This window comes from Rhodnius prolixus, unplaced genomic scaffold (genome assembly GCF_049639745.1).
Source record: "Rhodnius prolixus isolate KJV_2025 unplaced genomic scaffold, Rpr scaffold_2, whole genome shotgun sequence".
NCBI lineage: Eukaryota > Metazoa > Arthropoda > Insecta > Hemiptera > Reduviidae > Rhodnius > Rhodnius prolixus.
Window position 1 is genome coordinate 5,497,723 of NW_027411592.1, and position 17,814 is coordinate 5,515,536.

The 17,814-nt window shown below is 30.8% G+C and overlaps 1 protein-coding gene across 5 annotated transcripts; it reads right to left on the minus strand.

The window, feature by feature from the left end:
* Positions 1-6,176: 6,176 nt before the first annotated feature.
* LOC141450337 (uncharacterized) lies at positions 6,177-17,776 on the minus strand. Of its 5 annotated transcripts, none has more exons than XM_074120671.1 (9): positions 17,622-17,776; positions 16,464-16,758; positions 16,159-16,377; positions 14,626-14,757; positions 13,504-13,740; positions 12,737-12,930; positions 12,401-12,636; positions 11,947-12,278; positions 6,177-11,242 (listed from the first exon to the last, which is right to left on the minus strand). In XM_074120671.1, exons 2-9 carry the CDS (start codon positions 16,734-16,736, stop codon positions 11,090-11,092), a joined length of 1,776 nt encoding a protein of 591 aa, XP_073976772.1. In that variant the 5' UTR covers positions 16,737-16,758; positions 17,622-17,776; the 3' UTR covers positions 6,177-11,089. The 5 variants fall into 5 exon arrangements, with proteins under 5 accessions (XP_073976772.1, XP_073976773.1, XP_073976771.1 ...); XM_074120672.1 differs by having other exon boundaries at positions 16,464-16,777; positions 17,622-17,752; XM_074120670.1 differs by lacking the exon at positions 17,622-17,776 and adding an exon at positions 16,841-16,872.
* Positions 17,777-17,814: the final 38 nt, after the last annotated feature.

Consider the following 17,814-nt stretch of genomic DNA (forward strand, 5'->3'; position numbering starts at 1 on the left):
TTACTTATGTAAAAGCCAAAGGAAAAATACAAGAAGGTTGCAGTATATTACCGCACATAAAACGTCCATAGAGCCTTTTTGTTCACTTTACCATTTAATACTCCCATACTCCTGTCAAAAATAGTACCATTATAATGATTTCTCATGTTGCACAAATACAAATGGCCATGCCATGAACGCCCAACAAGCCAAACAAGAATGAAAACTGAATTGTTACACCAGCAAAACCAATAACCCTAAAATCATGTTATCTCAAAAAAAACAAAAACAAACCCTCTGCCATGGATTCATAAAATATGATTTTAACCAACATTTCACCATAATACAAACTTCCCATAATAGACGTTATTCAATTAAAAAATAATAAGTATGTCCCCACCCAACACTTCTGTAAGCGAAGCCTGGAATTGGAATGAGAAAGTCCAAATAATCGCGTCCAATTTTAGGAAGTTCAGTAATACCATTCCTGCTCTAGACATTACCATAAACTAAAAACTAAAAACAAACAAGTTTCTGTGGTATTATTTGTTGAGAATATTGAATAGAATTGTTTAAATAAATAAAATAGTTTAATGTTTGCATAGTTTTTAAAGCAATAATAAATAATAATAATAATAAAAACTAAATAATAACTATGTAAAGTTTTTGAAAGTTAAGTTAAAGTTCATGAAATGTTAAGAGAATATTGATTACTTAAGAGCCAAGTTTGCTCAATCAGTTTTGTATACTTTTTAAATTCGAAAATGGGAATGAGGTGTCCCCTCACGTTCAAAAGAATAATCGAATTTACATTATAGAGCAAAATTGGTGTCAATGTACTTCCTATAATTTAACCAACCCAAAATTACATACATATACGTACATACATGTATAATAGAGATGTTAAATAATTTAATGAAATATGCTTGGATTCAAATGTTAACTCAATTTTTTTAAATTTGTTTTAACCTAAATAGTTCTAACTTTAAATATATTATTTTTAAATTCCGTTTACTATTCTTGTGTTTCTTAATAGTCATTATCAAATGATTCCTCAAATTTTTGAAATTGAGAATTTCATCAAAATAAGCATTTTCATGATCCCAAAATACCGAAGAAAATGTTTTTTTCTCATTATCTGAATGTGATTTTCAGGAAATCTCCAATTATAAAAACTACACGATTATCTAATTACGTTCATTCTATAATCTTGTCTCTTCTCTTATGTTCCAGCCGAATGCCTACTTACGAAAGATTTTTTTCAGTTTTCTGCAGAGTTTTTTGAAAGTATTCCAACAATATTTATTAAACTTCATGCTCAGGAATTCTAATAAAACTTTATACAGACGTAACGGTTGGCAGCTTTGATTAGAAGCGAAGAACTTTCCTCTAAAGATCCCTCGTCCGTCTGTTTTATGTACAGAGAGTATTGGAGAGATTTTGTTAATCAATTTGTGATGATGAGATTTGTTTCTATTTAAATATATATTAAAACTGTCCGGTAGGACAGTTGTATAAGGGTTGATCGTCAAAAACTGCACGAAAAAGCGTAACGTTGAAAAACACCCAACTTTGACAATTTTTTCTCTTTTTCTACAAAAGATAAAATTCCCAAATTTTCTTTAAAATAAAGAGCAAACCCTCCTTTATAACTGTAATTTTTTTGCAACAACCCATATCTAATAGGTTTCGAGAAAAAAGTTGCCAAAAATGAGCAAAAACGGCTTTTTCAAAAAATGTTCTTGTTCTTGTTCTTCTTCTTCTTGTTACCTTTTTTGTAAAAAACGTAGCGCCTAAACGCGTGAACCGATTTTCATGAATGAGGTGTCATTCGATTCGGAATTTTATGTAGATGTGCCTTTTGGGGGTCTCGACTCTGTACATCGAATGGGAGAGGAGTTAGCCCCCTTTATGTAAGGCCCCCTCCAAAATTATTATTACTAATTACTCTGTAATTCTTGGCCCGATTTTGATAAAATTTGGTAGAATGATAGGGTTAGGGCTCCCCTATGTAACATTAAAGCGGCGTGCAGCTCTTACACTTTGTTAAGGGGAAGTATAGCAATCGTTTCAAATTATCGATACGTGAACCGATTTTCATGAATGAAGTGTCATTCGAATCGAAATTTTGTACAGATTTGCACTTTAAAACTCGACGCCGTGCCTCATAAGGAGGGGGTGCACCCCATCCAAATAAGGCCCTTTCTAAAACTATTATTACCAATATTTCTATAACGCTTAGTCCAATTTTGATAAAATTCAGCTCGAATAAGTGATTAAAGCTCCTCTACGTTGCTGATTCTCTTGCTCCTACTAAGAGGAAGTACTGCAATCGTTTAAATTATCAATGAGTGAACCGATTTAAATCAATGAATTGTCGTTCGATTAAAAAATCTTTGCCTCTTTGCCTTTTAGGGAGAAGTACTGCACTCGTAGTTTATTTTTCTTACTCCTCTTAAAAAGAAGTACTGAAATCGCAGTTTAATTTTGCTATTTACGTACAAATAACTTCCTATTTTATTCAAAACGCTTTTTCAGAAAAATTGTTATTGAGGATGGTTTGGGGGACCGCAACTATAATCATTCTTTAAAAAGATCTCTCCAGTGGTAGTTACGGTTCCGACTTAACACCTTATCAGGTTATAATGATAGAATTGCTTGTTCCAAATTTTAAAAAAATCTGTAAAGCAGATATGTAACTTTGTAAAATAAACAAAAATGAAAATCTATCCAAAAGGTACAAAAATCTCCTTAACAAAAACTTACTGTTTAAAATGTTAAGTATAAGGTTGATTAAACGCCAAAAGGTACACAAATCAGCAAGTACCCAACATTTCATTAATACTTCATTAATATTTAAGTAATTCTACTGCATTAATTTTCATTAATAACTTATTTTTTAGAATTTATTAGATGTCACAGACCCTTATGCTGGCCACTTCATTTATAATATTTTTTTGTTATAATTATGATAAATCACATATATGTACATGCATGTTAAAGTAGAAAAAGACAAAGTTAGAGTAGGCTACTGTCTTGAATTCGTCTTACCGAAATATTCGTGAGCACAAATAACACAGTTATAGCAAGTAGATTATTCAACAATAATTATTGATTTCTCTATTGTAATTTAATTTAGTCCTCCTAATTTTACTTGCGGTAAAATACTGGAATAATTAGCTGCCCTAAAAATATGCATATCTTATTTACTTTATGTTACATATATACAACATTGTGGGAAGAATACCTAGATTGAGTATGTAATTGAAGAAAACTATATTATTTGCAATAAAGCCAGATAATTATTACCTATTGTAATAAACGTTTCACTACTTCATAAAATAACAATTACTTTAATCGAAGAATAAACTTAAACCGACGATTTTTATTTAAAAATAAAAATAAATAAATAAAATAAACAAAATCATTGATGTATGTTGGTATAAGCATTTTTTAAAAAAAGGTTTTGAATTTTTTAGCCTCATATTTTTTTTATTATTTTTTTTAACGTTTTTCTTTTTAACCTGTAATTAATAGTTTGTTTATTATAAATAACTAGATATTACAGTCAATCTTCAGTGCTAATTGAACATATATTTTGTAGACGAAAATGGCCAGCATAAGGGTCTGTGACATCTAATAAATTCTAAAAAATAAGTTATTAATGAAAATTAATGCAGTAGAATTACTTAAATATTAATGAAGTATTAATGAAATGTTGGATACTAGCTGATTTGTGTACCTTTTGGCGTTTAATCAACCCTTATACTTAACATTTTAAACTGTAAGTTTTTGTTAAGGAGATTTTCTTATAATTGCCAAACGTTTTTGAGCGATTAGTCGTTTTCACATTAAAAATTTTCATGTTACAGTGTAGATACATTTTTCTAGATTTAAAGCTTCAAAGATTTCAATAATAGAGACCCTGTAACGACGGCTAATACATAAACTGTTTCTCTGGACGTACTTCCAAACTTAAAAAAAGCCTGAGATAATTTGAGAAAAAACTGTTCTTGAATAATGTTGAACTTTGTAAGCTTAAATGGAAGGGCTACTCGAGGAAACACCAAAATCATGAGAATACCTAATTTTGAAATCACCAGTTAAAGTAAATAATAACTGGTCTTAAACAACTTTAGTCGCAAATGTCCTCTGCAACCGCTGGTTTACATCTGGAAAAAGGTTTTTCACAAGAAAAGTAATTTTTAACTGGAATGAACACGCAATATATTAAAAAGTTAATGAAATTTATCATTAGCCTGACTGAATTTTTATTACAAATTCTTTTTGTTTTTAATTGCGTTGAAACGTTTAATTTAAAGTTGAGTTTGCATCGTAATAAAACTGTTAGTGTTGATTCAGCCAGTCTACCTACTTTTAGTCTACCTCATTTTTCATTATTGAGAATATCTGCATTTAAATTCTGCATATCCTTTTCTTGATTCGACTTATCAAATAATCATAATAATAATAAATTATAATAATAATAATAATATTAATAATCATATCAAAAAATAATAAAGGCTTAATAAAACAATGAAACGAATCTGCTTTGTCATTTTAATTAGACATAATTTACGAGAGATGTTCATCTCGAGCAGGATTTTATAAAGTTCTCTACGAACATGATGTCATATGCCATCTTGAAAAGAGCACAAGCTGGAGTTTATGTTCCCCTCATCTAGAATAGTTGAAGGGTTAATAACTCATCCCTTATGGATTCGTTTCACATAGTGAAATCGCCTCTTTCACGTAGACACCTAAATTATCCGAATTCTCCCTAATTAATATTTCTATCACTTCCTCACATTAAGTTTATTCCAGGAATTTTTTTGAATGGGATATTCTACTTGAAAATGAAAATCTATTTTCTAAAAATTGCAGAAGACACAAAGTTGTCTCGCAGCAATTCTATAATACCTACTTAATTATTTAAATAGAGAAGCTTTCTCTTCTTCATATCAAGCTCTTTAAGCATAATTTTGATTTTTTTTTTATTTTCAACTATTATAAATTATTATACCCAAATCTTGTAGATTTCCCCATTAAACGTTAGTCCCTATTTCTTTATTTAATTGAAAAAACAATTATAAGGAGATGTACTAACAAGTTAGGGTGAAACATTTGCGGTAGTCAGTTCTCCTCGTGGTTAAATTCCTAGTACCACAGCGTTCCGAAGACAGCAGGAACTGCGTGTAATAAGAGTGGAGGTAAAAACGCAGCTCATTCTCTGCAATCCCTCACGGATTATATTCATGGAACGTAAACAACCACATACAGATGAGAGCCATCGAATTCGTAACGAAAGCAGGATATTACAAGTTCATCACTCTCCTTATATAGGTATACTTATTTCCAAAGAATCGACAATTAGTTTTTCTAAAAGGTTGGCAAACAACCGTTCAAGGAATCCCTCACGGTTTATGGATGTGGTTTCTCTGGAACCGAACCACAGGCACCTACATTGCCTCACCTCAAAGTGCTAGCCAGATTGTAGTGCTCGAATGTGCTGGTCAATTACTATCCAACTTCTGAGAACTTGAAGATGTGCATAATATACTCGCAAATTCGGTCTATTTTGAGCCCGACTTTTCGAATTATTTAAATATATATAATATTGGTAGAGTTATAATATAGGTTTAACTTGCGTTAGTTAACACAATATAGGATTCATTAAATAGAAGTAGCTCCAGTTTGAAGTGTAGGATATCAAACAAAATTTTAGAACGGAATCTGTAAATTTCTATAAATAAAAGATGAATGATAGCTTAACTTAGTTTACTTTTAAACTGTTGAGTGAAGCTGAGGCGTATCTAACTTTAGTCAATTAAAATAAAGGTATCGAACCGTATTTTAACGTGTATTAAACCAAGAATGAACACTAAATGTCTATCTTCTTTTTAAATATCTTTCCAAAAGAATGATAGCTACTAGCTGAAGCTTTAAGTAAAAACTGCATATCATAATAATTGTTTTTATTAATAAAAGGAAATTAATGTTTAAAAAGAGAATTATTTTAAAACTATTTAGATGTAAACTTTTTGTTTCAATTCCGAAACGTGTACCATGGGTTGCACAGGTATGATCTGGACCACTGTTAGTGAGAGAAGTGCTGCTTGTCGCATTGTAAGTAATTGCTTCCCTATATTATTAACACTTGATAAAAAAATGTAAATAAAAAAATAATGATAGTCAAATATTTTTAAAAAAGTTTATTTACAAAATACACTACATAAAAAACTATGCCTATCCAGCTTTTGTAATTAAAAACAAGATATCAGCACAAAAAAAAAAAAAAATTAATCATACAAAATTAAAAATACAATCTTGGTAAAAAGTCGCTTGCACATAGAAAGAAAAAATTTGTACGATATCAATTCTTCTAAATGCTACTGAAGGGATTTTGAGAATGTGCCCACAGTTGACAACACAAAATAGGATTCATTAAAATAGAAGTAGCTCCAGTTTGAAGTGTAGGATATCAAACAAAATTTTAGACTTAATTTGACGTGTAGTTATTATAAGGGAGCAAACAATTTAATAAAAATAAAATAAATGAAATTGAAACTAAAAATGGTGCAGATAATTAAAATTGATAAAAACTTGGATTCAGCAGCAAACAATATATCTGCCATTTATTTCAGTTCCATTATTACACTTCTATATATCGCTCAGCAATAACTCAACTATTTATAATATACATATATATTATATGATATACACACATATAATATTATATATATCATATAAAATCTTAGACATTTATTAAATTTTAAAATATTTCACCAACTATGAGCTATTTTATTAAATTAATTTCTGTTTGAAAATCTGACAATCTAATAATAAAAAAATTAAGGTGTGTTTCTGGAAATACAAAAGCTTTTTTTAAAAAAATCAACTCTATTTACAGATTTTATATTCTATTGTTTATTATATTATTCAGAAGATATTTTCTGTAATAAAATTTGTGTTATGTATAAAAATATACAAAATATCAAGTCCACAATTTTGTTTATTTTATATTAATTTCTTTGATTCAATATTTGTAGTTGTGAAACTCTTAATTAAGAAAAATTATTCTCTTACAAGATCTTCTAAATTTTGTAGTAACTACTCTTTTTTCCCTTCTTTATAAATTTATTCTAAATAATTAAATTTTGCTGGATTCAATGTTTATAGGAGTTTGTACAATGGCATGTGACATAAATGTGAGAAACCCTTTTTATAAATTTAAAGGATTAAAAAATGGGTCATTCTTCTTAAAAAACAGGGCAGTGCTTACATATTGTTTTAATCTTAATATTGCTAATTTTAAGGGAGAAAACCGTAAACCGGACCAGAAATATATATATAATAAATAATTTCGCATATATATAAAACTTACCTATAATGTTCAAAATTTCCTAGTATTCTTTTTATCCCAATCGAAGAATTAGACATGAACCAATATGTCAAGAGGAGCCTCTTTCTGGGACAACAATTTACTGGGAAATTTTGTAGCGGAACGACAAGTTATAGAAAACCCCATCATCTAGTACCTAACAATTTATAAGGTTCATGACCAATATTAGTTTTTCTTCACTTTTTTCTGTGGGTCAAAATGATATTTTAATCAATTTCCAGACTTCAAAGTCACGTCAGACAACCCATCTGACGTTGTATGCCAAGCCAGCAGCTGAAGTGTGACGGTAACTTTGAACTGTGGATATAGTAGAACTTACAAAAAGATATGAAGGCTACACTGGACGTAATGTGAGATATTAAGAGACATGGATACAAATTAATTTATATTCTTACATTATAAGTAAGAATTTAAAAAATGACTGTTAATCCATTCAAACATCTTCAGGATAAATTTTCATCTGAATGAGCATGCGTATACAGTATATACTCAAAATTTGAAGCTGACTACATATACACACCTGGACTCACGTAAGATGAAAATATGGCGTGAAATTTGCACAGAAGCGTAAAATAATTAATAAAACATTAATTAACAAAACTATAGATTTACAAAATAATTTTAACGAATATTATTAAGGGTAAAAGTGGAGTTATGAAGCAGGATGTTTTTGTAAATAAGTTGAATGATTTTTAAAATGCTTGGGCAATATTACTTTTATAAAAGTTATATTGCATATAACGATTTGGCATTCATCCTCTATCGAATCCACCTCAAGTTTGCTATTAACGACTTTCTCATACTATTATTTTGTACAACTAGGGCTCATGTTATTAATTTTTCAACCACACTGTGAAAAATACTCTTCGTTTATGGGGTTTGTTGGGTCAAGACTTGGTATCCCTTTTATACTTTTCGATTATGTATTTAATCTTTCTCGGTATCAAAAATTATAAGAAAACTTACAAAATGATTCAAAACTCCCCAGAATAAAGCTGCAGAGATGGTAGCTAAAGAATAATTATGACCACTTTACATCTATTCGTAGAGAACTGTAAGAACGTTTAAGTAAAATTAAAATGACGTCATAGATGTAAATGTTGCTTAAAACGTTAAAGCAAGATTCAAACTTGTGAAATAATTCAAGAAGCGTTTACTTAACTACACTAAGCAGATAGCATGATGCTTACGGAGGGAAAAGCGAACTGGAAAACGTTAGAAACTAGCACACCAGAATAAGCTCAGGAGATTTCAGATAAAGCTTCTGAAGTTGAATAGTTTGCGAGGAAATCACATGAAAAAGGCTAGAACTTTGAGAGATATCAAATTTTTTACATCAAGACAATGCATCGTTATTAGTAAAAGCACCTGATTTGGCAAAATGAAAATGTTCTTAAAACGCCGGATGCGATTAAAAAATTCCTTAATAAACCCTATAAGCGAGGAGCATTTTATTGTAAATTCTGTGCAAGGGTTAGTACTAAAAGTATTAACAATGGTTATGTAACAGTTTTATGTCGGTTTTCAAATTTTAGATACATGCTAAAACTTCTTGCTCAGAACTATATTAACGGGAAAATAATAATTTCCATTCACGTTAATATCCTACAAAGGCATATTACGTCCAGCGGACTGGCGACTACATTCCAACTAATAAAGATTTCACACATTTGCAAAAGAAAATTCCATTATTGAAATCAATATTACCCTGATTTTAAAGGAAAAAATGTTAAGACTAAATTAGAATTATGTTGTTAAGAAAAATTTAAAATTTAATAAATCGATATAATCTACAAAAAAAAGTTCCATTAAGAATTCATCTTTTGAAGGAATTGTTTTATATTTCTGTCCCTTTCTTGTCTCTACTTCTCTAACTTCAATGTTTTCAGGCTATTTCTTTTAAATAAAAATTTCATTATTATTATTATTAAATAAAACTTGTAATGATGACTTTTAAAGAATTCAGTCATGTCATCAATAATTAAAACATTAAAATGTTGGCTAGTAAATATACGAGAGTCCCCATATTCAAATTAAAACAAGTTAATACAAGAGAAAAAAAAAAGCGTAAATTTCAATTATTGAAAAGTGAAAATTGTTAACGATAAATGGAGCATCCGAAATACCGAAATAACTATAGCACTCAAGAAACAATAAGAGGATACGATAAAATGTATAAACAACCTGAATTAAGATATATCGGTCATATCGAGCAGATGTCCCAGCATCTAAGAAAAACATTGCATTGGCTCCGGGGGAAAAGTACTAGATGTAAAAATCAATGCAGAAGAGATTAGACGATGCGAAAAGAGATCTTAATACGGTAGAAGTAAGAAGTCGCCAAATATAGAAGAGTGACACTCATTTAGATGAGGTTTAGGTCCCACTCATAGGATTACTCACTCCATTTTAGTAAGGTAATAATGAATGAAAAGTGTAAGTTTTAATTTCAAAAATTTACAAGTAATCTATGTACATACAGAATCATTATGCAATTAATAATTTACATAAGCCTGATTGTACTAGGTAACTGTAAAGATTGAAATAGTTCCAAGCTCTCTTTTTTGGAAGGGAGAAGGAGCGGAATCAAAATCTCTATGTAATTTTTACTATGATCTATTTCTAATTATACTTTCTAATAAATATTCAAAATAAATAAAAAATTGCAGCCTTTTTCTGAAAAGAAAATTAAGGGACAGATTAAAGTAAAAGTGCAATTTAATTTAATAATCCTGCTCCAATCTTTTTCTTTATAAGTTTCAGAGAGAACTCCCAAATAATTAATTACTCCCACGTTGATTACGAAAACCTTAAAAAAAAGCACCCAAGTTTTTGAGAAGAGATGAAAGTGGGCATAATTTATATCCGAAAATTGCATCATACATTTTTTTAGACACTAATTAATCCTTTCCAAAAACATTGAAAAATTCTATTAGAGAAATAATTTAGAAATTTTTAACAAATCCTCTTTATTCTCCCTTCTACATTTTTTCAACTGTGACAGTTCAAAAATTTTTAAAAAAGGAACGCTTACAAACTTTTTGAACTGTAAAATTTTTAAATGTTATGTAATACAATAACACAAATAATCCTAGAATATGAATATTTATATTTTCTTTGTTTATTTTTTTCCCTTATTCTCTTTTTATTAATACTACTTCTTAAACCCGAAAACACACTGTACAAGAATTCAACCTCAAACTGGACTCACAATATTTCATAAAACCTTAATAACTATACATTATAAAAATTGGATTTTCCTTAAGTGATAACTATATTTAAAGAACTAGTGGAAGGAAATGTGTAGGAAAGAGTTTTTTTACTTAAAGGTAAGTAAAAAGAAAAGTAGCGGAGAAACTAAGATAAATAGGAAAATAAAAATAGGTAAAAGGATTAAAATAAGTAAAAGAGATACAAAGATAGGTACCCAGTTTTGTAAAAAATTTAAATTATTTCAACTATCTCAATGATGAATTTGCAAGCTTTTTCACTTTCTTAAACTATATATTTTTTAATTTGTTTATTTTTTCGTAGGATAGGATTTTAAACCTGTGACAAATTCATTAAAATAATACAAAGGTACTATATATAAATATATATATATAATAACATGTAAGAACAAGGTCTTTTTTCCCTTTCAAAATTGGACAAATACATTAAAACAAAAAAAGTTTGTTTGGGCTCACCTCAAAATAAAGGTTACTTTTTCTAGACCGGTCTTACGGGTTGCCTATGAACTGGCGATAAAACACATTGCAGTCTTGGTCGTTTTGCTTGGCTAACATTAAATACTTCAGATTCTTCTTCAGACGACACTACTTGATGTAATAAATCCAATTCTTCGTACATTTCATCGGATAGCTAAAACGGAAATAATCTATTATGATAAAAAAAAAATGTAGTATATAAATTATTCATTAATATTCTTCAGATGACTAATGTAATTTGCGCAGTGAGGCATTGCCAATTATGACAGCTTGTTTCTTTACCCAATGAAAATTCTGATTTAGATTTGTCATGACGGAAGCAAATGATTAATAAAAGAAAACATGCTTAGCCTATAGATTCTGATTACGAGAATAGCGCATATGTTAGTTTATCATAGGTTATTCTTAATACCCATAGAACTAACTTCTTTACTCCCTCCATATAAATAAAATTTAATTATATTGAATTATAATTCAATATTTAATACGTTACTGACTTAAAATGACCAGAATTAGAACTTATGTTTTTGTTATTTCTCACTGGTTTCGAATTTCACCCACCTCCAAAAATAAGTCGACAGTTTTAGGTAGAGAAGTGGACAAAACTTCGGTCACATCCTAAACTTGCTGACTTAGCAGTGTAGTCACTAATATTAGTGCACGAAGTCTTGGAGTTTACCAGTGGGTATGCTTAAACAAACCATTTGTACGGATTTACACTCGCTGCAGGCCTTAAATATATCATGTCAGTGTTGTTTGTATATTCATGCTGTAATAAAGCTAAAAATGCCAAGATCTGAAGGCCTGAAGAAAGTCCCCCCCCTCTTAATGTATTTATAGAAGTAAAAAGTCACTTACATCTAAAGGTAATCTCGAAGAAGAAAGTACAGAAGAATGTCTACTATGCGGAAAATCCAATCGATTGTTTTGGTCGAACGGCCTCAAAGATGGAGGTACTTCGCCTTCATCTTCACTATCCAGTTCTTCCCCACCACAACTTTCTATCTGCCTGTCATTCTCGTCTTCATCTTCTTCATCCTCTTCCTCCTCCTCTTCTTCTTCGCACGACTCACGACCAGATTCATCTTCTACTTCCGATCTCTCATCTTCATCCTCACATTCATCCTCTATCGTAATCGTCCGCGAAAACCCGATCTTCATGTCTCCTCGTTCCAGTTTTTCCAAATCCTCTATAAAACAATAATAACCTTCTATTACACCTTTTGTTTTAATAATTTCAAATAACTATATAATATACAATATATGTAAATATATAATATAAGTAACATATATTAGAGACAGTTCCACAAACCTGGATATTTCATAGCTCTCCTAATTGCATTGGGATCTTTTTTGGACCATTTGGCTACTTCATCATCCATTTTTGATATTTTATCTGGATTCATGGCCCAAAGACATCCTTTTCTACAACCTGAGCCTGTTGGCCCACCTTTTTCAATTTTTTCAAAACATTTATTAAGTGATAAATTGTGCCGTACAGAGTTTTTCCAACCAGAAGGAGCAGACTTGAAATAAGGGAAGTGCTCACTGTAATAGTAACCACAACAATATTATTATTGAAATAGTACTATTTTCCTAAAAGTAATAAGAAATGAATCAAATCATACAATCCGAAAATAATACATACCACATAAAGTTGTATATCTCAGATACTGGAAGACTTCCAGTAACTGAATTTTTAAGCGCCATGGCAATAAGGCAGGAGTATGAGTAGGCCGGCTTAGGGTACGATTCTATGTTTAGGAACCTCTTGACAAGTACACTACGTGAATTATTAGCATTGTTACTAGTATTGCTAATCGGAGCTTTTGTCTTGATAGTCTGAAAAATAGTAATATTGTCTATTTATTTGCAGAACATAGTTGACGCTTTACTAAATGCAATGTCAACTATTTAAGACGAAGGCTACAAACTACTTTTTATGATTTTTTGACGCAAGAAATTTTCGGCAGCTCGAGACCTCAGTTTCGCTATTTTTTATATGTTAGAAAACGTTATTAGTAAAGTGTGTTTCACTATAGTCCTCGAGTCCAAATTAGATATTTGGACTTCAAGCCAGGACTGAAAAAATATTATGATGGGAATGGATTAGGATTAGCTCAGTGGCTAAGTCCATTGGATTCCCACGCGAAAATCCCGGATTCGATCAGCTGTTAGGCGCTTCTTTCAGCTCACTGTAACGGTAAGGTGTTGTCTGCAATGAGAGAACACTCTCTGAATGCCACAGTGCACTGAGAAAAAGACTCACAGAGCTAATGTTCACAGATGTAATAATAATAATTGCAAATTTCTTGATTTTATGGGATTATTTATCTTAAAAATATCACTTTTGCTAAATGTTCGTTTTATTAAATACAAATAAATAAATTTTAAAAAATGTGTTAATGCAACTACCTGAATAATTCTACCATTATTTGGTGACTGGCCAGTACCATTTGTGACTAAAATTTGTTTCTTAACATTGTCAGAAGTTATAATTGGAGATTTAACTATTCTGGATGTCACTTTCATAGTTTCCAAAGGTTTCACCCTTATAACACTACCAGACTGTTGTCGTGAGTGAACTATCATATGTTGCTGAGTTCTTTTCAATGAATTACTTTGTAACTGCTGTTCGGCCGACTTCAGTATCTGTGCAGAAATTGGAAATAGTTTTCGTATAAGGTTACAAAAAAAAAACAAAAAAACTGAGAATTATTTACTTGTAAACCGTGCTGTATAAGCTCTATTTTTCTATATGAACTTTTTATCTTAAATAAAACACAAAACGTGAAGTAAGTGAGGTCCTCAATAACTGTGCCCAGTTTAAGTGGCATAAAGAAGCATTTAAAAAGATTCGCCACAAAACTGTAGCTACTAAACAAATTAATATTGATTTGGAATTGTTAGGGTGCAAGTTTTCTAATTTAAGGTTTTCTAAAAATGTCTTTAGATGATTAAAATATTTTTAAACATTATTAGAAGAAAATAAGAAAACCCAAATGGAATAAGTTAATGACAGAAAATAAATATATAAATGTATATTAACAAAACATCATCAGTAATAACAGAAAAATTAAATTTTCTTTTCTATGCACACAGATTGTAATGAAGAGGATGATTTCTAACAAACACGGGATATTTTGTACGATATGAAAAGGACAGAAAGGAGTAGTATTACTGTAGTAGCATTACCCAGTAAATACGAAGTTATTTAAAGGCTATTTGCTATTAAGAAATTTTTAAATAAATATTAATTATTGTTTGTGCGGCCCATACCATCAAAAAACACACACAATAATTTTTATCCATTACAATTGCTTATTTCGTTGTACAATTGCATTTACTTCATTAAAAATAATTAATGCAGAAAATTAAATGAAAAAGGTTTTAACCACTAGAAGATGAATTTCAATCGTTGGCTCTTCACAACATCTGTGTTAACAATAAAACACAAAGTTGTTAAAGAGGTAAATTGAAAGAGGAAATCATCAAAGTGGATATACACACTTTTCCGGACTTGTTGGATATACTGACTTTGGAATTTACTCGCAACAGGCTAATCCCTTCTTTCTTCATAGTGTTCCTTGGTAGAATCGGTTCAGCTTTCTGCGTATTTATCACACCTACTCTCTGTGATTTAATTGGTTGGATAGGCCTATTCAACATCTGTAAACAAAGGACGACCACAAAGCTCGTATTGGTGAAATAAGAATGCGGATTGGGTGCTAACAGGTTTTCGGACACGTGACAAAGAACCTGATTTTTAATTGGAAAAGACAGCCAAACAATAACTTAATTATGTTGTTACTTAACTCACGCAGTTTCTTAATTTAAGTAATAACATTTGTTAAGCAATCAGAAATTTGTGTGCAGTTAACTCTTAAACGCCTTTTTAAACTTTAAAAACTAAGTAAAAAAGTGTACATAAATTTTTAAACGTAATATTATTACCGAAGTATACAATATTCTAAATGGGCATGATTAAATAATTACATGCCTTCTTTAGACATTAAACTAACTTTTGGATACCAAATTCTGGGCAATATCATTGATTTCATCTGGCATCCGGTTGGAGTTTTGAAAAACTTGAAAAAGCTTTTTATCACGTTATCACAAGACTGCCTTTCCTAACATATCAATATGTTTTTGTAAGAACTTTTGTGAATTAAATTAATGCAATTGGGTGGTGACAAGCTGTACGGGAAGCTAAATTGCTCTCCGCAAATCTTATTTCTGAATATATCTCTAAACATCGATAAATAGTCACAGAAAAATTCGAAATAGTCGAACTTACGAGTCAGTTCAAATTCTGAAACTGATGGAACATTACATTACTTGAAATAGTATATAGTTTTATAGAGGTGAAAGGAGATAAATCCTCCACTTTGGAAGAGAGAATGTTTCGGTACCAAAGTGTTTCACTCCCCATTCTTACTAGGGATAACATAGAAATGATGAGTAGATAACAGGGTTGGAGGGTTGCAAATCTTCCACCAACTTTTAATATGGAATGTGCCATCTTTTGCACATTCGGGGAGGGTGCATACGCTCTTTTATACAATGACTTCTCTAGGCAGTCTGATTCCCTTTGCTTAAGGGAGTCATCGGAGGCGTTATTGGTATCATGGAGAGCCTAAAACAGGCTTTCCGCCCTTCCAGCAGGAGAGTCTTCTTCAGAATGAATAAAAGAGAAAAGAAAAGTGCGTTTATAAGCTGATTATTTCGCGACTTTTCTAGAACTCAGCTCTGCCTATAATTGCCCTAGAGAATCGAGATCATCTACGGATGTGTAATCCGCGGTCTCATCTGGCAATAAAGAAAGACTCATTAGTTCTATCAATAAATAACTTAATTTTATTATTTAAATTATTAGAATTTGCACGTACGAGTCCAAAACATTTCCGAATTGCAGTTGTTTGCAAATATGCTGTTCAGGAAAGTGAAAAACATTGCAACAGAAATAAAAGGATGGAGTCAGGCAACAATTAAAACATAAAGGCAGAATAAACAATAAACATAAAAATAATCTTTTAATAACGGGAGTATTTAAAGTAATTTAAAACTCACTCGATTCCAAAGAGTGGTTCCATCTAACTTGCTGACTACTTCTTCCTCTTCACTATCTTCTGCTTCCTGATCCTCTTCCTCCTCTTCTTCATCCTCATCATCCTCTTGTTCAACCGAAGATAGTCCGAAATTTCCTTCGTCTGTTTCATCATCGATGACTGCATTATCCTCACACTCTGATTTAATTTCTTCCTTAATACCATTTGATTCATCTTTTATCTATTATGCAAAGAACCGAAAGTATAAGTTTTAAAATATGAAATTAATTAAGAGTAAATATTAATTTTCGTAGAACAGAAAATCACCTGAGTTGTTTTTTCTAGAGATGGTATAACCCACTTAGGATTGACCATCATTCCTGGTGTAGTGTCGACTCCAAGTAGATCGAGTGTTGAGTGATTAAGATCTCCCCAGTCCAGTGACCCTCGATCCGCTACTGAACACAGATCTCCAGGTCCGCTAAGACTGTTTTCTTTCAGTTCCAGCCCAAGTTCCACACTATACTTTATGTCTCCTTCCAACATTTCATCCAGAGACAACATATCGTAACCCGGGCCAAAGAAGAGATCCACGTCCATTATAATTATATTAGTTACCACTCTGTAATAATAATAAAATACTGAAAATAAAACAATTTTATTTATAAATTATTACAATAATTTAACGTACAAAAATTAATTACTTATTGTAAAAGGTCATCTTATTATGCATAATTTGAATTTAAAAATACAAGTTTAGAGTTACACCCTCTTTTGTGTAAAAGGGCGGGGCAAAAAGGAGAGCAACACTGCAATCTACCGGCAAAATTTAGTACTTTTCCCTCCAAAAATCAATACCTAACAAATACGCAATAGAATTTGGAAACAAATATCAAATGAACAACTACATTAAAACCCAAGGCATTATAATTATTCTTTTTTTGTCTTTGTATATAATTAAACTGATCAATAAGTACCAGTATAAGTTAAGAGGTAAGGAGTAGGTTTAGCTTAAAAAAATTAAGTAAATTAAATTTTTTGAAAATCTGCTACTAAAAAGATCGATAATGTGCTAAAAATCCTTAGCTAACACATTTAACCAAATTCTAATAAGTTTAAAATTATTCTGTTGCCCTAGCAACCGTGACCTTGGAGCACTTCCCGCCTAGTAAAATCAAAACAATATAACCTGAACCGTTATCATTATAAGTTTAAGTATTTGAAATAAATTATTCTACAAATTCTTCAAAGATTGAGCATAAACTGATTGTATAAAACCGTTTTATTTGCATTTACCATCGTAAAACCAGGGTCTCCTGAAGGGCATAAGAGGGTACCATTGTTTTTTACATTTTAACTACCTAAACGACGAATTTAAGCGTAAATATTATGAATTTATGCTAATCTAATTTAAATTATTCATTTGGTAAAGTCTATAGTGCACAAATCTAGGAAAAAACCAGCTATTTATATGAACAAACTCACCTTTGGCGCCGGGACGGTCACTCACACTGAAAGATGGCGGTAATAAAGACAGTCTCCAAGCAAAACATTAAGAGGGGAGAAGTTTAAAAAGGAGTTTTCCTATTGGCCAAATTCTGGCGGTCATTGTCTATTCTAACCTCTTATTGGTTGTATACCGGCTCTCTCTACACCAACATGTCTTCCCTTAACCAAA